Source organism: Pongo abelii, chromosome 13 (assembly GCF_028885655.2).
Source record: "Pongo abelii isolate AG06213 chromosome 13, NHGRI_mPonAbe1-v2.0_pri, whole genome shotgun sequence".
NCBI lineage: Eukaryota > Metazoa > Chordata > Mammalia > Primates > Hominidae > Pongo > Pongo abelii.
In genome coordinates this window covers 129,232,245-129,254,096 of record NC_071998.2, presented here as the reverse complement: position 1 = coordinate 129,254,096, position 21,852 = coordinate 129,232,245, and the positions used below count along the sequence as shown (strand labels likewise).

Sequence of the window (21,852 nt, the reverse complement as noted above, 5' to 3'; positions counted from 1 at the left end):
GAGGTTCAAGCTCTAGTGGCCCCTCAGTCACCTCCTGCCACTGCCTCTGGGATGGGGTGACCTGCGGCCCCTACACCCTCCTGAGCCCGGGCTTGGCGGGAACCCAGGCCGCCCCACACAGCCCCTCCTCACGGATGCAGACGTGAAAGGCTGTAGGCCGTCTGGGCTCCTGGAGGAACGTGGCCTTCCGTGGCCCTGTGCAGAGGGGTCACAGATGGGCCACATCCATCCTGGGTCTGCCTGCCCAGTCCTTCATGCAGTTGCGCGATGTCTGGTGACAGGCACTCGTACCTCAGGCTGGACGACTGCGCACCCTGCTTGGGCCGTCTATTCTCAAAGTGCAGGGCAGTTGTCACCGTGCTAGATAAGCATCTAAAATGCTTGTGTGAATTCTGTGTATTAAACCGCGGAGTGTCTGAGCGTGTTACTGAGGTTACACGAAGAGCCCTCCTGTGGTGAGTGAGGCCAGCCAGCATGGAGAACACAGCAGGCTGGAGGCTTTGGGTCTAGGGGTCCCCATAGAGAAGTGGGGGTCATGGCTGGCAGGAAGTAGGACAGGCTCTGGCTCTGCCTTCTTCGGCCTCGATGTTCAAGTGCAGCTCTGCCTCTGGTTGTGGGACTCACCTGATGTGCCCTGTCGGCTTCCAGAATGATGCCCCGAGCTGGGCACCTGGCGCTAGATGCAGACACGCAGACACATGCACAGACACAAAACACAGCAGCGTGCCCACATTCGCATCACATGCACAATGTGTTCATGGACACACACAGACTCATTCGACACGTGCACAAATGCACAGGCTCCCCTAACCTCTGCCTGGAATGTCCCCTCTTAGGGGACAAATCTGGGGTGAAAAGGAAGCTGTACTTCCTTGGACAGGGGACAGAGAGCTGGGCCGGGTCCAGGGGGACCTGCAAGTTCTGCAGAGACCCTGAAATATGGTGTCATAATAAAAACCCCATTTAAAGTACTTCTTTTTTTTTATTGATTTCATTGAAAACAGAACAAGAAATGGTCAGAGCCAAAAGACTGCTCTTAAAACTGTCAAAAACATTTTAACAGAAAAAAATAAACATGACTGCATTATGAATGTTTTAGAAGAGTTGCACAAAAAAAACCCCACTGTTACTGCACTAATTACAGTCTTTAAAAAGGTATATGCCAAAAAAAAGTATATGACCTGCCGGGCCACCACACAAAAGGTGATGGCAAATTTATTCACACTACAAGACTAACATTTTTAAAAAAGTTTTCCTGCATTTTATTCTAAAATCACTTTGTTCTCTTTATACAGTTGATAGTTTATTTCACGTGGTGAGTAGAAACCACACCAGAATCAGCACCGTTGTCTGTGTTTTGTTTTTTATTTTTCGTTTGTCCTAATGTTCAGTAATGGTAGAAAATAAATCAGTTTATTCATCATAGCATGTGGCTTAAAAAATCAACAGAAGGTGCCAGCGTCAACGGAACCGGCGGGGGCTGCACCCACCAAGCCACTTCCTCGAAAAGAAACGTCAGTTAGAGGTTTGATATATAGGACTAGATATAGGATTCCTTTAAAAAGCAAACCCACATTTTCTCCAAAGTTAGTGGTGGGGTCGGTCTCCTGACCTCTCCGAGCCTGACAGGAGACCGTGCCTTCTGTGCGGCCCCTGGGACTCGGCGCCAGCCACGCAGGCCGCGGGCAGGGCGAACGGAGCAGCTCGCGCTAACGGTGGCTTCGGCGGCGCCACACAGAAGAGTCTGGGCCGGACAGGAGAACAGAGCAACCCCGTGGTGCAGCGGGGACCTCGGAGGTCAGAGGAAGAAACGAGAAACTTCGCAACGACAAATCAGCATCAGAAACTCAGAAGGTGATGCCAGTGCGGACTCCCAGCGTCTTTGGGGCGCGGACCAAAGTGTGCGCTCCAGCCTGGGCACTGGGCCCGCGGTGAGGCCGCAGGTCTGGGAAGGCGGCTGGGAGGCGTCCACACCCGCCCGCAGGGGCTGCAGCCTCACCTCCGACCCCTCCAGGAAGCCGGCGGCGCAGCCCCGAAGGACCTTTCAGTCACGTGCGGAATCTCTCCTCCTCGTCCTCTAAACGGAGACGCGGCGGTCCCTGGCTCCCGAGCGCCCCTCTGGCCGGCGGCGTCTCATAGGGGGTCGGCGGCAGCCGCGGAGCTGGTGTCGGGCAAGCCATCCTCCTGGGCCTCCTGGGCCGCGCTGGCCTGACGCTGGGCCAGGGCCGCGCTCGAGTGCCGGCACTTGGGGGAGCCGCAACGGCAGCTGAAGAGCTTGCCTTTGATGTCCCAGAAGCGCTCTCCATAGTCAAACCTGGGGAGGGAACAGAACCAAGGCTCCAAGTCGAATCCCACCGGCACCTCCCACAAGCCAGATAAATTAAGGCAAGGCCAGAGCTTCCTCACCCGGATCTGCCGTGCCGCATCCCAGGTCGTAGTTTTTACAACTACAGGAAAACCACTAGCATAAACCCGAGACAAGCCCAGGAAAGCAATGCAAGCCCCGTTCCTAAAACCGTCCCGCCGGCAGCGGAGATGGCCAGGGGCCGGGGCGGTGCGTACCCGAGTTGCTCGCCGGCCTCGATCAGGCGGGTGCTGAAGAAGGCGATCCGGGGAAACCGCAGGTCCTGGTGGGCCATGAACACGCGCACGGGCACCAGGTTGGGCTCGCAGTGGTGGTTGATGAACCGGCTGACGTTCCCGTAGAACCGCGCGTCGATGCAGTAAACCTCCCCGTCCTGCAGGGCGAGAGAAGCCGGCACGCGCTGCAGTGAGCAAGGCCTCGACACGCCGGCCTCGCCGGGTACGGCCATGCACTGCAGTCCCGGAGCCTGGGATTGGGCGCAGGCCCGCCATGCAGGAGGGGCCTTCTCCAGTGACCTGCGGCGGCGGTGCGGAACCTCCGCCGGCCTTCTCCTCGCTGTGTGGCCACCCATCCCGCACCCTGCCCTCCTCGCTGGGCCTCCGTCTGCGGTGGGGTGGGGGTGGTGGAGGCCGTTCCCTTGACGGCGTCCCCATGGGGTTTCCAGCGCGGTGGAATGTGGACAGCGCCATCCCACCCGAGGGCCCATGGGGCTGTCTGGCACCAATAGGAGAAAGGAGGCCGGGGCTGCAGGAGCCCCGTGAGGCAGTGGCAGGGGCTGAGGGGGTCGGTAGGGATGGAGCTGGCGTCCGGGTCACACTGTCTTGGTGACGAGGAGGCGGAGCAGTCCCCGGAGGGTCTGGGAAGACAGTGGCGAATGGCACCGGGGAGGACCGTCAGGCGGAGGCTGCCCACAGAAAACGACTTCTGCTGCAGCCCTTCCGGGTGCTGATGTGACTGTGGAACACGAGGCCGAAGAGACTGAGGCGTCCTCCTCACCCTGGTGCCTTGGAGAGGAGCCCAGGATTTCGGGTGGCCGCATGGCCCTGGGCCCTGGCCCCTGGCACTGGCCTGTGATGATGGATTCTGAATTGACCGTAGAGAGAGGAACGAGGTGGGTGGGCCTGACCTAACCACGCAACCTCTTTAAAAGCAATTCTCTCTGGAGACCCAGGGCTTGGAGCTGCTGGGGCCTGGATGGAGGGGCTGCGTGGGAGGAAGGTAGGTGGTCCCGGCCGGCGGCTAGCAAGGAACCTGGACGCTGTCCACTCAACCACAGGGACCTGAGCTCAGCAGCACCCTGCCTGTGCAGCCCGAGGCCCGGCACGCCCAACCCCTGCTGCGCACACTGGGCCGAGTGGGTGGGCGCCATGGCGAGCTGCGGGTGGGTGGCGTGGTTTGTTACCCAGCGACGGGAAGAGGCAACACCGCAGACTCTCGTCTGCCAGGCAGACGGGGAAGGAGGCACCTGGGACTTTCCAGGACCGAGTTCCGAGAGGGCGGGGCCTGCAGGCAGAAACACCTGGTCCACAACCTGCCTCGGCATGAACATTAACCAGAGAGCCAGGGACGCTCAGAGATCAAGAGGTTAAAACCCAAACCAACAAGCGGGTAAAGGCGTGGACAAGGGCAGCTCTCCGACAACCTTCACGGCGCGGGCAGTGACAAGACAGTAAACCAGGCGAGCACGGCCGCGGGACGAGACCAGCCACAGCCCCCAAAGCCAAAGGCGCGGGAAGCTGCCTCCTCGTTTACCCCAAAGAAACAGAGTTCAGAGTGGCTCACCTGGCGTGCACTTCGGCCTCTGCTTTGGGGTCTGATGGACTAAGAATCTATAGGCGACCCCTCCCCGTGCAAAATGCAATTCTGGAACTAGCAACAGCGCACACACGAAGGTCTTGATAAGCAGCAAGATGGAGAATGAGGGGCTTCCGACTGGAGGGGCCAGGCCTGGCTCTGCCCAGGCTTTCACCAGGGGCAGCCTGTCTGGCAGAGCACACAGCGCTGCCCCGTGCTTCTAAGATGGGTGGGGTGTCAAAGTCTGGGTACACAAATCTCTGTCCGACCAGGACCAGATAAAGACAACAGTCCAGAGACTGACGGCTGGAGTAAGGCAGATGGGCCACGTGGGAGGCGGGGCCTGCGGAGAGAGCCCAGCCAATCCTAGGACCGGAGGGAAGGCACAGGGGCCACATGGGTGGCTAGGGGGAGGGCCTGAGGAGGGAGCCCAGCCAATCCTAGGACTGGAATGAAGGCACAGAGGCCATGTAGGAGGAGGTGGGGCCTGTGGAGGGAGGGAGCCCGGCCAATCCTAGGACTAGAGGGAAGGCACAGGGGCCACGTGGGGTTGCGGGGGGCCTGTGGAGAGAGCCCAGCCAATCCTAGGACTGGAACGAGGCGCAGAGGCCATGTGGGAGGCGGGGCCTGAGGAGGGAGCCCAGCCAATCCTAGAACTGCAATGAAGGCACAGAAGCCATGTGGGAGGCGGGGCCTGAAGAGGGAGCCCAGCCAATCCTAGGACTGGAATGAAGGCACAGAGGCCATGTGGGAGGCGGGGCCTGAGGAGGGAGCCCAGCCAATCCTAGGACTGGAACGAAGCGCAGAGGCCATGTGGGAGGCGGGGCCTGAGGAGCGAGCCCAGCCAATCCTAGGACTGGAATGAAGGCACAGCGGCCATGTGGGAAGCGGGGCCTAAGGAGGGAGCCCAGCCAATCCTAGGACTGGAACGAAGGCACAGAGGCCATGTGGGAGGCGGGGCCTGAGGAGAGAGCCCAGCCAATCCTAGAACTGGAATGAAGGCACAGAGGCCATGTGGGAGGCGGGGCCTGAGGAGGGAGCCCAGCCAATCCTAGGACTAGAGGGAAGGCACAGGGGCCACGTGGGGTTGGGGGGGGGGGCCTGTGGAGGGAGCCCAGCCAATCCTAGGACTGAGGCGAAAGCACAGGGACCACGAGAGAGGCGGGGCCTGCGGAAGGGGCCCAGCCAATCCCACTAGGGAAACAAGGCCCACGCGGAAGAGAAACCAGAATCCTTCCCACATGTTAACAGGAACAACTCAAGTGACCTGACACTTGAAACACTGAGGAAACGAACACGTCCGAAAGAGAACACTCAACTGAGTCCAGCCTTGAGATGAACCAGACACTGGGCCAACAGACACGTATTTTCAAGGCAGCTCCTAAGGCTGTCCTCAATGAAGAACAACAAAGCAAGATTTCAAGGCATGAAAATCTCAGAGAAATGAGAAGTCTCAGCGGAGAAACAGAAAAAGAACCCAACGGAAATTCTACATCGAAATTCACTGGCTGCTGAAGCCATCACTGGGTGGATGAACAGAATCTCAGAGATTCGCCTAATGACAGGTAAAGCCAAACAAACTGACTTGTACGCAACATTATTTGAGATAAATAGCAAGGGCTGAAATCAACCTGAATGCCCCCAAAAAGAGGAGAAAGACTTCCATGTACGGACAGTATGATGACTCTCCCCAAATCCTGTCGGGAGAAAGGTAAGGGCTGGTGCAGTATCTACACTCTACCACTTTTTGTGTAAGAAAAGAGAAGGAATAAGAAATCGACTTGAGTATTTTTTCTCGATTTCTGCTGATGGTTACTGCAGGTGCTACAGTGGGAATGTGTGTGCCCCCCCCCCCCACCAGACTCACAGGCTGAGACCCCAAGGTTAGGGTGAGGCTTTGGGGAAGCGATTAGGTCATGGGAGTGGAGGGAATTGTGTCCTCATAAAAGGGACCCCAGAGAACTGCTGCACCCCCTTCACCACGTGAGGACACAGTGAGAAGGCACTGGCTACGAACCAGGAAGCCCTCCCCAGACACCAGATCTACTAACGCCTTCATCTTGGGACTTCCAGCCTCCAGAGCAGTGAGAAATACATTCCTGTTATGTGTAAGCCTCACGGTTTACAGTGTTTTGCTGTCACAGCTCGAACGGACTAAGACAGCGGGAAACAGAATACAGAGAGCGTGGAGAGAAGCAAGGCTTTTCTGGGTGTGAACTTCCCAGGCATGCAAAAATTTTACACAATCAAAAACCAAAAAATTAAATCGTAACATTTAAAATGAACTAAAATTAATGTAACTGCCTATCAAGCCGGTGACACAATCACACAAGCAACATTTCCGGTGCCGCAAGCACAAGACTGGGCCCAGCTTCCATGGAACATGTTCTAAGGAGTAAGACGCTGCAAAGAAGTGCAGATGCCATCCAGGAGTTGTACTGGTGTTCACTGTTATCAGTAATATCTGGAGTGCTATTTTGAACTAAAGATTTTAGAAACCAAAATTTTTATTGTAAGAGATACAAATATAAAATCAAAGAAGTTGGATAAAAACTCTACACTGTTAAATTTGAATTGGAAATATTAACATGAACACATTTTTAAAAATCTGTTTACTTCATACCTCTGTCCTCTGAAAAGTGAGTCGAGAGCCCATGGCACCCTGACAGCACTGGGCACCCCAGAGTCTCGTTTCAGTGTCTAAAAATCTTTCTCTTCCAAAAGCACAAGGACATCCTGGAGAAATGGCTGATTCCAAGTGTGGGGCAAGGAACATAAGGGAGGCCTGGGTGTCACATGGTACCGAAGAGCAGTGTCACCAAAGGAGACGGGCTCGCCTGCATGGGCTCCCCATGGCCAAAGATGGGGCAGTTTGACCATTAAATAAGAATGGCTATAATTGATCAAACACACATGTGAAAATGTAAAAAAAATAAAAAATAAAAATAAAAATCCATGAGCCCACGTTAACACTCAAAACAGAGGAAAGAAAAAAAAGACCAAAATTTATTTGCTGCTACTTCCTCACTCTGAAACTTGATAACTAACTGGTAAGAATAAAGCATTGATCTTGCCTTTCTCTGAGGAGTAACCACAAAGCCCAGGTTTAAGATTTATTTATTTAAACAGAAGAATGTCTGTTAATAAACAGGGAAGGCATGGATGCTCGGGGTGGGCAGTCGAGGTGGCCATAAAGCTCCCTATGGGACACAGCAGCCCCCGTGTGAGGGTCGCCAAACCTCAGCCCTTCCTCCCAGCTGGCCGCAAACACGGGATAAGAGAACAAGTGAGGTAAGCCCGCGGGGGGCACACAGAAATGTGGACCATGGGATTTCTCAGGCTGTCGGCCGGTCTCCCCCGCAGGCCACTGTGTGGGCTGCTGGTAGGAAGAAACTTCTGGGATGTGCCAAGTATCATATAAGGGACAGCCCCGCCTTTCCCGAACCAGGGAAAGACATCAGGGAAACCCGGAGTCTGTAGATGAACCTCACGTGACGGCAATCTCAGTCTCGTCAGGCAGCACTATTCAGAGGCACACTCTGACGTCACTGGGGGTAAAATGTCACATTTGTAACGAACTTTACATTATATCAGCAAAAAAGGATGAAACAAATAAAGCAAGCTACTAACAACCATCAAGTCCAGGTGGGGGAATAAGAGCCTCCACTCTCCTGATTCTCTCTGCTTTCCGGTATGTCTGAAAATTTTCACGTGTGGTCAAAAAGGAATTGCAAAGGCAAGAAAAAGGAATCTCTGAAGGAAGGGGCAGAGAAGTAAAACATTTTTCTTCTATTTTTTAACTAAATAAGAGACCTCAATGTCTTTAAAATTAGGGAAGAGGCATCAGAGAAGAACCTGTGTGGAGAAAGTGCTGCCGCAGGTGAGGAGGTGCAGGTGGCAGACAGGTGGTGGCAGTGGGCGCAGGGCAGGAGCTCCAGTGGCAACGTCTGTGAGACCAGGGCGGGGACCTCCCCATGGTGCCTGGATGCCCCACCTGGGCTCTGTACAGACACCTGGGCCTGGTGCTTGGAGTGGACCTCACTACAGGTGCTCACTTCACTTCGCCAGAGGCAAAAGAGGCCATCTGGGAGGGCCAGGCCCATCTGGGCTCTTCCCAGGATTCCTAGGCAGGCTCCACAAGCCCCCATGCAGCAAGCAGGAGGGGAGGCACAGAGGCGACAGCTCTCCAAGGCACTGAACTGGCACTGCTCAGAGCCACCAAGGGCTCATTGCAGACATGAGGCCCCAGGGCTGGGGCCTCCCTGTTCCTGGTCTTCTCATTTTTGTGGTTTTTCTGTCCAGAACCACCGGCCTTAGAGATGCTCTAGTGCAGTGCGTTAAAAATAACCCTCCTCCCACCCTGAGAACCTTCCAGCTCTGCACCAAGCGTCACTCGGGCCCTGAGTGTGGGATCTGTGGCTGCCCAGGAGACGTGGTACCTCCCCCACCCCGCACCCCCGCAGGAGCACACTTTGCGGCTTCTCAGGATGAGCCCCTTTCTCAGTCTGACTCCAGGAGCCTCCACGTGACCCTAGAGGTCATGGGGTCTCGAGACCCTGTGCTCTGCTTGGCCTCACTGCCCAGACCGGAGGGGCCTAGAGTCAGGGTGTGGCCTTGGCAATGGTCATGATGCCTGACGACCCAGACCAGACTCCTTGAGGCCACACACATGTGGTAGCCTGGCACGTGCTGCACCCCCGCGACCCCAGGGCATGTCCAGGTCATCTTTGGGGACAGGGTGTGGCTTCCATGCACCCTGAAGAATGCAGAGGGGCTCCTCTTGGGCACACCCCTCTGACCCCTGCTGATGCCCCTTGTCACCGGGACTTCCCTGATGCCCACCAGCACCCCCCTGGGGCCTGTGGATGGTCACAGCACAGGCTGTAGCCCCAAGAGACAAAGGGGCCGCCCCCATGGGCCATCAACCTTGCCCATGGCCTCCCACCGCGTGCCGTTCGTCCACGTCCCTCCCACGATGGCAGCCGGGCCGACCACCCCGTCACACCCTGTCGGCTGGCACAAGGAGCCCTTTCACACAAGGCACGGCCTCCCTAGCTGCTCCTGTGGTTCAGAGGCTTCAGATCCCAGAACCCTCAAAGGAACGGACACCGCTGAGGGCTTTAAATGTATCCTCCTGTGCTGCTCTTCCAAGGTTTCTCTGATGAAGAAACCTTCCACGTAGGTTTCGGGCAAGCACACCATGGAGAGGTCTCCCTGGGGCGCCTCGTTGATGGGAGATTTGAACAAAGGCCTAAAGAAGGTAAGGACCAGGAAGGCGGGTGGGCAGGATCCCAGAGGGCATGTTCGACAACTCCAGAACAGCATGAGGGAGTGCGAGCAATTGTGAGAGCAGTGGAGGGGGGCAGCCAGTGGGGAATGGGCTGTGCAAGGTTTGAGCCAAAAGCAGAGGGCTTGGGGTCCCTGTAGCCCCAGGCTGAGAACAGATGGCAACAGCAGGGCCGGGGCAGACCCAGGGGTGGGTGCCCACTGCAATGGTCCAGGAAATATTTTGAAGGCAGAATCAGAAAGTTTCCTGGCACCCAGAGATTTTGGCGCTCAGGTGGACAGGGGTCTGGGATCTTGGGTCCAGGGGTCTGGGGTCCGGGGGTGGGTCAGAGCTGCAGCAGACACCTAGGAGGCTTTGGTGTGTTCGTGGCTCTCCACATCCCCAAAATGAACAAGAACCGTACCTGGGCCTGTGTGTCCATGGCTGAGAAGTGAGAGGGTGCCGGGAGGAGCAGAGCTAGATGCTGCTGCCTCGGGTGGGTGGGTACCGGAGCCTGCCCTGGACTTAGGGACACTCATGGGAGGCGAGGCCTGGCTGCGTCTGGTTGCAGACAGACTGGAAGGCAAGGAATCAGGCGAGTGTGGCAGCTCTGGGGCATCAGGGAGTGTGGAGAGTGCTGACAGGATGTCCCTGAGGAGGTGAGGGCGGGCGTGGCTCCAGGCAGGAGAAGGAAGCACAGAAAGTCCACGCCAGGGAACAGATATGCGGGGGAGGAGGTGGGGACCCCCCTGGCCAACATGACAAGCAAGTCAAGGAACTGAGAGCCTCCAGCAGCGATCTGATGGAGCAGTATTGTGCCTGTTGAATGTGACAACTTAAAAGCAGCCTGGGAAGTTGCAGTCCTTATTTTACAAAAGGATTGGCCCACAGTGGACTGCGAATACGGAAATGGCCCTTCCACACAGACAGTTTGGGAGGTGCGGCCCTAGGTGAGCAGGAGGAACCTGGCCACTGAGAGCCACAGCCACATCAGCAGGAAGATAGGCCTCTGTACACAATGCTGCCATCAGGAGGTGGTTTTGAACCCCCAGCAAAGCTCTCCCCTCTCCTCTGGGCTGTGGCTCCACCCGCCTATCTTGGTCTCACTGGTTATCACGCAGTGAGAAGGCAGGGTCCCTCCATGAGCCAGGCAGCAGGGTCCTCCTGAGAACCAAACCAGTAGGTGCCTTGCCCTTGGACTTCTGGCCTCCGACACTGTGAGAAACCAGTCTGTTGTGCAGGCTGTGCAGTCTATGCTGTTCTGTTACAGCAGCCTCAACGGACTGAGACAGGCCCCCAGGAACCAGGGCCACCTGGGGGCTAAAGTCAGCTGGAGTGACAGAGGCCACGGCCTGCAGCTTAGCTCTGAGGCCTCTTGGTCCTGGAAGTGGACCGGGGTGACCCAATGCATTTTCTTCAAGCAGTTTTGAAAATACAGTGTCTGGCACCCAAACAAAACTAACCAGAAACATGAGGAGACAGGGAAAGAAGAAGACAAGTAGCAAAGCAGATGCTAGAAACAGACCTACAGAGATGCCAGATGCTGGAAGGAGAGACCAGGGCAGGAGATATGGCAGCAAGGAGACGGCACAGAAACAGGAACACACCGCCCCACCCACACACCCCCCATGGACCCAGACTGACCACACAACACAGCACCGACGCCACATGGTTAAAATACACATAAATTATTTCCAGTAACAACAGCATATAAATCAGATATTCACATTAACAGAACAAGGAGAAAAATCATAGGCTTATTTCAATAGATTTTTTTAAATGTTCAACAAAATTCAACATCAATTCATGAAACTCTTTGGGACAGGAAAGAAAACTTTGTTATTCTGATAAAGGCATCCCAACGCCTGCACACCAGCATCACAGGAAACGGTCCTGAAAGGCCACGCCTCCTCCCTGACACTGGGCGGCCCCGCCGGTGTAGATGACAAGAATGAGAAGTGAAACCATGGGGACCGGGGCAGCCTGCGTGGTGATGACACGGGCACACACACACAAAACGGACCCACACATATCATTACACTTAATAGGTGACTTTAGGCCACAGGTTAAAGAGTTAATTTTAAAAACCTACTCTATTTCTATATATCAAGCAACAACTGTGGAAAAATATGCCTCCTTCAAATACAAGAGCATCAGGGTTTCTGAGATGCTAAGGGCTCCTGCTTCTGACTGTGATGGGTCAGCTGGTGCTGCACTTGCCCTCCCACCCAAGACTGATGGCCCAGCCAAATCCACAGGACACAAACAGGGAATGACTGGGTGGCACCTCTGGGCAGTTTCTCATACAGCTGAAGGTCACTCACACATGACCCACCCAGGAAATGACAAAGGCCACATGGTGTGTGATTCCACTTACATGATATTCTGGAAAAGGCAGGACTGCAGGAAGCAAGTCAGCGTGGCCGTGGCTCGGAGTGGGGAAGGCAGGTGCCCGTGAGGAGAGGGAGTCGGCCCACACACATGTAGAATTCTAAGGCAGCCCCAAGAGTCTCCCTTGTATCAACCCGTCCCCTTGAGTGTGACTTGCTTCTGGCCCACAGAATGTGAAGAAGGCAGCGTGGCAAAGCCCCGACATTCTCCTGCTGGCCTTCAAGAAGAGAGCTGCCTCTAGGAGCTCAGAGCATCCCCAGCTGCCAGCCAGCAAGGAAGCAGAGGCCTCATACTGCAGCCAAGGAAGTGAATTCTGATGACCCAGGGAGCATTTACACAAGGCCTGAAGCTAACACTAGACAGGGTAAGGGCACCGCTTCCCCAGTGCCGGGAAGAGAACAAGCATTATGCCTGACCCTCCAGGAAACAAAGCTGCACGGATCAGAACGCGAGAAGAAAAACTGTCTTTACTCACAAATGACATGACCACATGTGCAGACAAGCCTAACAGTCCAAAAAGTTACTAGAATTCATAAATACATTTAACAAGGTCAATGCACAAAAAAATCAAGTATTTCCAAATTATTTCCAACAAACAACTGGAAAATGAAATTTAAAAACAATACTTTTTATAATATATGAAAAGTATGACATGCTTAGGAATACATCTAACAAACACAGTGTAAGATCTACATACTAAAAGCTACAAGGCTCTGCTGAGAGAAACTCAAGATCAAACTCAAAGAGAGCTGGGCCACCTACAGACACAGGGTCAGAAGGCTCAAATGCGATAATGGCCAGCAGATTTAGTGCAGTCTCAGCAAAAATTCCAGCAGCCTTGGCCTGTACTGACACCCGGGCTCTCAACTGTCTACGGAAATGCAAACGACATGAAAGAGCGAAACAGTTTTGAAAAAAAAAACCGAGTATGAGGCGTATGAGGACCTAACACTACCTGGCTCCAAGCTTTACTATCAGTCAAGAGAATGTGGCATTGGTTTGAGGATCAGCAAATAGATCAAAGGAACAAAACATGGTCTAGACGTAGATCTGCATCAGCTGGTGTAAGCAGAACTAGTGGTGCTGGATTAACTGTCCACATGGACACAAGTGAACCTCAATCCTTACTTCAAACCCACATTTTTGAGAGACAGGCCAGGCTGGAGTGCAGTGGCTCGATCACAGCTCACTGCAGCTTCAAACTCCGTCTCGGTCTCCCGAAGTGCTGGGATTACAGGAGCATGCCAGTGTGTCCGGCCTTAACTTGCATTTTTATATAAGACTTCTAAAAAAAGGAGAAAATCTTCACAATCCTGGGATAGACATGGAATTCTTAGGACATGGAAAGTAATAGAATTTTAAAATTCTACTTCCTGAAAGACACTGTTAAGAAAGTGAGGAGGCAAGGCATAGACTAAGAAAATATTCACATCACACACATATTTATGTGTGTATCAGAGTCAGAAGATGGAAAGAGCTCCTACAACTCAAGAAGACAAGCAGCCAATTAAAAAACAGGCAATTTGGCCAGGCACAGTGGCTCATGCCTGTAATCCCAGCACTCTGGGAGGCTGAGGCGGGTGGGTCACCTGCGGTCAGGAGTTCGAGACCAGCCTGGCCAACATGGCAAAACCTCGTCTCTACTAAAAATATAAAAATTAGCCAGGCGTTGGCCGGGCGCGGTGGCTCACGCCTGTAATCCCAGCACTTGGGGAGGCCGAGGTGGGCAGATCACGAGGTCAGGAGATCGAGACCATCCTGGCTAACAGAGTGAAACCCCGTCTCTACTAAAAATACAAAAAATTAACTGGGCGTGGTGGCAGGCGCCTGTAGTCCCAGCTACTTGGGAGGCTGAGGCTGGAGAATGGCGTGAACCCAGGAGACGGAGCTTGCAGTGAGCCGAGATTGCGTCACTGCACTCCAGCATGGGCGACAGAGCAAGACTCCATCTCAATAAACAAACAAACAACAACAACAACAAACAGGCTTTTTTTTTTTTTTGAGACGGAGTTTTGCTCTTGTTGCCCAGACCTACAGTGCAATGGCATGATCTCGGCTCACTGCAACCTCCACCTCCCAAGTTCAAGCAAGTCTCCTGCCTTAGCCTCCCGAGTAACTGGGATTACAGGCATGTGCCACCATGCCCGGCTAATTTTTGTATTTTTAGTAGAGACAGGGTTTCACCATGTTGGTCAGGCTGGTCTCCAACTACTGACCTCATGATCTGCCCGCCTTGGCCTCCCAAAGTGCTGGGATTACAGGCGTGAGCCACCGCGCCCGGCCCAAACCGGCAAATTTTAAAAATTACTTCACAAAAGAAGTATAAGGATGGCAACACACATATGAAAAGAGGCGCTTCATCAAGCATCAGGAAAGCAAATCTAAGTCACAGTGTTTGGAGCTCTCACTGCGGTGGGAATGGAAGTGCTATAACCACTTTGGAAAACTAGCAGCTTCTTTTAAAGTTAAAGGTACCCCATCATATGAGCCAGTAACTCCACCCCCATTTACTCAAGAGAAATAAAAATTCACGTCCATTAAAAACAAGTCTATGGGAGTCACAGCAGGTTTCCTCGTGACAGCAGAACTGGAAAGGACGGAGGCCCACCCACAGGCGAGCAGGCATAAACCAGCAGGGAGGCCAGGTGGGTCACCGTTCAACAACAGAAAGGAACAAACCACTGACACATGTAGCCATGTGGGCAAATCACAAAACATGCAAAGCCAGACACAGGATTCCGTTTATAGAAAATGCGAATGCAGGTGGAACTCACCCACCAGGATGGGCAGGGGAGAAGGAGGGACTAAGGGCTCACAGGGGATTTGGGGGTGACATAAATGCTCCATATCTTGACTGTGGCATTGATTACACTGGGATGTACATTTGTAAAAACTAAAACCATATACTTGAAAGTAGTTTGTTTTACTGTATTTAAATTAATTGCAATAAAGTTGATCCAAGAGAAAAAACTTTCAAAAACCTATTTGATTTAAAAAAATCCAACAAAACATATACAAGACCACACCATAGAAAACCATAAAATATTACTGGGGGTAATTAAGAAAGATCTAACAAATGAAGAGATATACCATGTTCATGAACTAGTAAACAAGGTAGTAAATGCCTCATTGTTCCCTAACCTGATTGATAGGTCTAATACAATCCCAATCAAATCCCTATAGGAGCTTCTGTAGAACTTGTTAAGCTGACTTCAAAACTTATATGAAGACCAAAAAGAGCAAGACACAAACTCTATGGTGAAGCTGGGCGCAGTGGCTCACTCCTGCAATACCAGTGCTTTGGGAAGCCAAGGCGGGAGGATTGCCTGAGCCTAGGAATTTGAGACCAGCCTGGACAAGAGAGTGAGATTCCATCTCTATAAAAATAAAATAAAAAAATTAGCTAGGCATCACAGTGCACACTTGTAGTCCTACCTACTTGGGAGGTCAAGGCAGGAAGATCACTTGAGCCCAGGAGTTCAAGGCTGCAGTGAGCTATGATTGTGCCACTGCACTCCGGCCTGGGCAACAGAGCAAGACCTGGTCTCTTAAAAAAAAAAAAAAAAAAAAAAAGGCCAGGCGCAGTGGCTCACGCCTGTAATCCCAGCACTTTGGGAGGCCGAGGCAGGTGGATCACGAGGTCAGGAGATCGAGACCATCCTGGCCAAGATGGTGAAACCCCACCTCTATTAAAACTACAAAACTTAGCTGGGCGCAGTGGCTCACACCTGTAACCCCAGCACTTTGGGAGGCCGAGGCGGGCAGATTATGATGTCAGGAGATCAAGACCATCCCGGCTAACATGGTGAAACCTTGTCTCTACTAAAAATACAAAAAGTTAGCCAGGCGTGGTGGTGGGCGCCTGTAGTCCCAGCTACTCGGGAGGCTGAGACGGGAGAATGGCGTGAACCTGGGAGGCGGAGCTTGCAGTGACCTGAGATCGCGCCACTGCACTCCAGCCTGGGTGACAGCGAGACTCCGTCTCAAAAAAAAAAAACCTCTAAGGTGAGAAGATGTAAACTACAATAATTAAAATAATTAAGGTAACATAGCCCAGGCCAAGAACAGTCAGCAGATTGATTGATAGGACGAGGACACTGAGCTATGACAAGAGCCATACTGCTGACTGGGGAAAAGACAGTCTTCTCCACAAACAGTGCTGAGTCAGCCAGGTAACAAGATGGGAAAAAAATAAACCTTGACTCTGATCTTACGCCACACACAGAACGGCTGTCAACATACACACGGAACCCACGTGAAAGCAAACAGGACCGTTTCTGGGAAATATTCAAGTTTTCAAAAAATATCACTAAGACATTACGAAAACCCAGTATTTAGAAAAAGACTGATAAATTGAACTAGAATAAAAAAAAGAACTTCTGTTCACTCCAAGACATCATTAGGAAATGAAAAAGTCACAGAGAGAAGGCGACATCTGTGGCGCACACAAGTGACAACACAGCCTTTGTGAGAATATGTGTTACCAGCCCACAGAAGGCGAGTCATTCCACAGCAAGGCTGGAATAGGCAGTTCGCAGCAGAAGAGCCTCACAACTCTGCACACGGCATGCACACACGGAGGTTGCCGTCCCTTGAGGGCTCAGCCCCACTGCACAGGGAGAGATGCCTGAACGCTGTGACCTTCCAGAGCCCAGCTTCTCTTCCATGAAACTCAAGTCATTTCACCAACAGTTACTTCTTAGAAGGTGGCTGCAGGGACGGAGCCTGGGGTTGGGGTTGGCAGTCCATAGAGGCCACTGCTATGAAGACGGCTGCCTGGTGCCCTATTCTCCAGGCATAAGATTTATTCCGTGGTCTGGTGGCTGCTGTTTGAAATGAGAAAAACCTTTATTTCCCCACTGGCTTGGAGTGACTGCAAGTTTCAAGAGGTTTTAAAATAGACAATGGATGAATTCCAGAGCAATGATGGGAACGAGGCTACAGTAAAGGGAACATGAGGGCTGGGATGGGTCAATCACCCCTGCTCTAGCCTCAGAAAGCTCCCAAAACCAGGCTCCTGGAGTGGCCCCTGCTCTCTCCCACACAAGGTTCTAGTGCCTGGGCAGTGGGGATTGGGTGGGCTGGAGACAAAAGGGACGTGTCTGTTGGCATTTCTGTGCACACGACGGGAGGCTCACTGCTGCTTCACTCAGTCACTGTGAACACAGAGCCCCTCCTCAGCCTCTCTCCAGTCTCGGTACACGGCGCCCCCCCCAGCCTCTCTCCAGTCTCGGTACACGGCGCCCCCCTCAGCCTCTCTCCAGTCTCAGAACATGGCGCCCCCCCTCAGCCTCTCTCCAGTCTCAGAACACGGCGCCCCCCTCAGCCTCTCTCCAGTCTCGGTACACGGCGCCCCCCCCAGCCTCTCTCCAGTCTCAGAACACGGCGCCCCCCCCCAGCCTCTCTCCAGTCTCAGAACACGGCGCCCCCCTCAGCCTCTCTCCAGTCTCAGAACACGGCGCCCCCCTCAGCCTCTCTCCAGTCTCAGAACACGGCGCCCCCCCTCAGCCTCTCTCCAGTCTCGGTACACGGCGCCCCCCCCCAGCCTCTCTCCAGTCTCGGTACACGGCGCCCCCCCCAGCCTCTCTCCAGTCTCAGAACACGGCGCCCCCCTCAGCCTCTCTCCAGTCTCAGAACACGGCGCCCCCCTCAGCCTCTCTCCAGTCTCAGAACACGGCGCCCCCCTCAGCCTCTCTCCAGTCTCAGAACACGGCGCCCCCCCCAGCCTCTCTCCAGTCTCAGAACACGGCGCCCCCCCTCAGCCTCTCTCCAGTCTCGGTACACGGCGCCCCCCCCAGCCTCTCTCCAGTCTCGGTACACGGCGCCCCCCTCAGCCTCTCTCCAGTCTCAGAACACGGCGCCCCCCCTCAGCCTCTCTCCAGTCTCGGTACACGGCGCCCCCCCTCAGCCTCTCTCCAGTCTCGGTACACGGCGCCCCCCCCAGCCTCTCTCCAGTCTCAGAACACGGCGCCCCCCTCAGCCTCTCTCCAGTCTCGGTACACGGCGCCCCCCCTCAGCCTCTCTCCAGTCTCAGAACACGGCGCCCCCCTCAGCCTCTCTCCAGTCTCGGTACACGGCGCCCCCCCCAGCCTCTCTCCAGTCTCAGAACACGGCGCCCCCCCCCAGCCTCTCTCCAGTCTCAGAACACGGCGCCCCCCTCAGCCTCTCTCCAGTCTCAGAACACGGCGCCCCCCCTCAGCCTCTCTCCAGTCTCGGTACACGGCGCCCTCCTCAGCCTCTCTCCAGTCTCAGAACACGGCGCCCCCCTCAGCCTCTCTCCAGTCTCAGAACACGGCGCCCCCCTCAGCCTCTCTCCAGTCTCGGTACACGGCGCCCCCCCTCAGCCTCTCTCCAGTCTCAGAACACGGCGCCCCCCCCCAGCCTCTCTCCAGTCTCAGAACACGGCGCCCCCCCCCAGCCTCTCTCCAGTCTCGGTACACGGCGCCCCCCCCCAGCCTCTCTCCAGTCTCGGTACACGGCGCCCCCCTCAGCCTCTCTCCAGTCTCAGAACACGGCGCCCCCCCTCAGCCTCTCTCCAGTCTCGGTACACGGCGCCCTCCTCAGCCTCTCTCCAGTCTCAGAACACGGCGCCCCCCTCAGCCTCTCTCCAGTCTCAGAACACGGCGCCCCCCTCAGCCTCTCTCCAGTCTCGGTACACGGCGCCCCCCTCAGCCTCTCTCCAGTCTCAGAACACGGCGCCCCCCTCAGCCTCTCTCCAGTCTCAGAACACGGCGCCCCCCCCAGCCTCTCTCCAGTCTCGGTACACGGCGCCCCCCTCAGCCTCTCTCCAGTCTCAGAACACGGCGCCCCCCTCAGCCTCTCTCCAGTCTCAGAACACGGCGCCCCCCTCAGCCTCTCTCCAGTCTCAGAACACGGCGCCCCCCTCAGCCTCTCTCCAGTCTCAGAACACGGCGCCCCCCCTCAGCCTCTCTCCAGTCTCGGTACACGGCGCCCCCCCTCAGCCTCTCTCCAGTCTCGGTACACGGCGCCCCCCTCAGCCTCTCTCCAGTCTCAGAACACGGCGCCCCCCTCAGCCTCTCTCCAGTCTCAGAACACGGCGCCCCCCCCCAGCCTCTCTCCAGTCTCAGAACACGGCGCCCCCCTCAGCCTCTCTCCAGTCTCAGAACACGGCGCCCCCCTCAGCCTCTCTCCAGTCTCGGTACACGGCGCCCCCCTCAGCCTCTCTCCAGTCTCAGAACACGGCGCCCCCCTCAGCCTCTCTCCAGTCTCGGTACACGGCGCCCCCCTCAGCCTCTCTCCAGTCTCAGAACACGGCGCCCCCCCCAGCCTCTCTCCAGTCTCGGTACACGGCGCCCCCCCCAGCCTCTCTCCAGTCTCGGTACACGGCGCCCCCCTCAGCCTCTCTCCAGTCTCAGAACACGGCGCCCCCCTCAGCCTCTCTCCAGTCTCAGAACACGGCGCCCCCCCCAGCCTCTCTCCAGTCTCAGAACACGGCGCCCCCCTCAGCCTCTCTCCAGTCTCAGAACACGGCGCCCCCCCCAGCCTCTCTCCAGTCTCAGAACACGGCGCCCCCCTCAGCCTCTCTCCAGTCTCAGAACACGGCGCCCCCCCCAGCCTCTCTCCAGTCTCGGTACACGGCGCCCCCCTCAGCCTCTCTCCAGTCTCAGAACACGGCGCCCCCCTCAGCCTCTCTCCAGTCTCAGAACACGGCGCCCCCCTCAGCCTCTCTCCAGTCTCAGAACACGGCGCCCCCCTCAGCCTCTCCAGTCTCAGAACACGGCGCCCCCCTCAGCCTCTCTCCAGTCTCAGAACACGGCGCCCCCCTCAGCCTCTCTCCAGTCTCAGAACACGGCGCCCTCCTCAGCCTCTCTCCAGTCTCAGAACACGGCGCCCCCCCCTCAGCCTCTCTCCAGTCTCAGAACACGGCGCCCCCCCCCAGCCTCTCTCCAGTCTCGGTACACGGCGCCCCCCTCAGCCTCTCTCCAGTCTCGGTACACGGCGCCCCCCTCAGCCTCTCTCCAGTCTCAGAACACGGCGCCCCCCTCAGCCTCTCTCCAGTCTCAGAACACGGCGCCCCCCTCAGCCTCTCTCCAGTCTCAGAACACGGCGCCCCCCTCAGCCTCTCCAGTCTCAGAACACGGCGCCCCCCTCAGCCTCTCTCCAGTCTCAGAACACGGCGCCCCCCTCAGCCTCTCTCCAGTCTCAGAACACGGCGCCCCCCTCAGCCTCTCTCCAGTCTCGGTACACGGCGCCCCCCTCAGCCTCTCTCCAGTCTCGGTACACGGCGCCCCCCCTCAGCCTCTCTCCAGTCTCAGAACACGGCGCCCCCCTCAGCCTCTCTCCAGTCTCAGAACACGGCGCCCCCCCCCAGCCTCTCTCCAGTCTCAGAACACGGCGCCCCCCTCAGCCTCTCTCCAGTCTCGGTACACGGCGCCCTCCTCAGCCTCTCTCCAGTCTCGGTACACGGCGCCCTCCTCAGCCTCTCTCCAGTCTCAGAACACGGCGCCCCCCTCAGCCTCTCTCCAGTCTCGGTACACGGCGCCCCCCTCAGCCTCTCTGCAGTCTCGGTACACAAAGAGTCCTTCACCTCTCTGCAGTCTCGGGGGTTGCCAAGCCCCAACCCAAGATTCTCAGTTGGGGTTTGGAGGATTGGAGTGGTGGGTCTCAGGCCCACTCTCACAAGAAGGGGGCAGTTGGCTGCACAGGCTCAGGGACCTCCCAAGTCAGAGGTCCCTCCCTCCATCCATGCTGGGCACAGAACCAAGGCCAGCTCCAAATGCGGCGCTCAGCAGGTCTACAGCAAGCCCACTCTTGTCAACAGTAAGAGCTCTCATCTGAATCCCGGCCCTACTGGGACAAACACATTCAGGTTTTACAGTTCACAAGTTCTACGTGGCCCCAACCCCGCAAAACACATTACCTTATTGTCGAGATCAAAGAGGTAAGAATCTTCCTCTCGAACATCGGCTTCCGAGTCTGAAATCAGCTCCCCAACATACCTGCAGAGGGAGGTGCGGTGCAGGTGAGGCCCTGGAAGGCAGCGAACACTGCCCACAGACAAGCACAGCCCAGACTTCGCAACCACAGGGAAAGAGCGGGGCACACCAGAAGAACATGCAGGGAACATGTTTGGAGACGTGTGCCCAGGGTTGAACTGGGGTTTCAGCTGAGGTTCCCGAGGATGATGATGACGATACCGAAAGCTCTGCGTCTGCGGTCTGGTACCTGAGAACCCAGAATGGTCCTCCCCCAGAGATGACTGCCCATGCTCGACCATGCCTTCCTAACTGGACCACGGCTTCTTAAATGCACTCCTGAGCTGGTTAAGGGCAGCAGCAAGAGGACTGAGGACAGCACGAGCTTGGTTCTCGGGGCCAAGGTCTCCGCGGCCCCCATCCCACACTGCTGTAGGCCAGGGGACGTGCCTGCTCTCAGAGGGGCTTCCTGAAGTACAGACACAGATGGGCCTCCATCCCAGAAATGACAGCAGGCTTGGGGCGACCCAGGGACTCACTCACTCGCAGACAAAGGTGCCTAGTGGGATGTCCTGCAGGGACCGCACGCCCCAGCCCATGTCCCGCGTCCGGTAGAGCTGCAGCCTTGCCCTGGAAAATAGAGAGTAGTGGTGGACCCAGGCCACAGCCTCAGCCTGTTGCCACGATGGTCAGCAAAAGCCAGCTGGTGCCACATCGCTGAAATGAGGAAGAAAACTGGTTCTGTATGCGAAGCGTTCGATGCTGCAGGTACCTCACAGACACAGCATCTCGCACTTTCAGGGAGCCAAGAACCTGGGAATCAGCCAGGAACACCCCAGCCCACAACCTCGGCAAGTCACTGGTCCTGGCCGTGGCTCGGTGTCCCCATCTGTAACATGGGGACAGAGCTGGGCCTGGGCCACTAGGCACTGTGAGGGGCAGAGGTGCTAATACTAGAGAAGCCTATAGCTGGACCAGGCTGTGGTGACACCTGCAGCCCAGCCTGCTCCCGACAAGGAGCCCACAGGCCCCTCAGGGCTGGGGGAGGTGGCGGTCGGGGGTTTCTCAGGACTAGGGGAAGGTGGTTGGGCAGGCCTGGG

The 21,852-nt window shown here is 55.8% G+C and overlaps 1 protein-coding gene across 22 annotated transcripts in view; it reads right to left on the bottom strand.

Annotated features, from left to right (window-relative positions):
• Positions 1 to 962: 962 nt before the first annotated feature.
• Positions 963 to 21,852, bottom strand: part of EHMT1 (euchromatic histone lysine methyltransferase 1) — a 229,824-nt gene continuing 208,934 nt past the window's right edge. For all 22 annotated transcript variants that reach the window (XM_024252220.2, XM_063714603.1, XM_054521327.1 and 19 more), the window contains 4 exons: positions 21,296 to 21,382; positions 20,698 to 20,776; positions 2,563 to 2,738; positions 963 to 2,314 (listed from right to left, as the gene is read on the bottom strand). In XM_024252220.2, the coding sequence (XP_024107988.1) occupies positions 2,134 to 2,314; positions 2,563 to 2,738; positions 20,698 to 20,776; positions 21,296 to 21,382 (523 nt within the window). In that variant the 3' untranslated portion in view covers positions 963 to 2,133. The remainder of the gene's footprint in view (positions 2,315 to 2,562; positions 2,739 to 20,697; positions 20,777 to 21,295; positions 21,383 to 21,852) is intronic.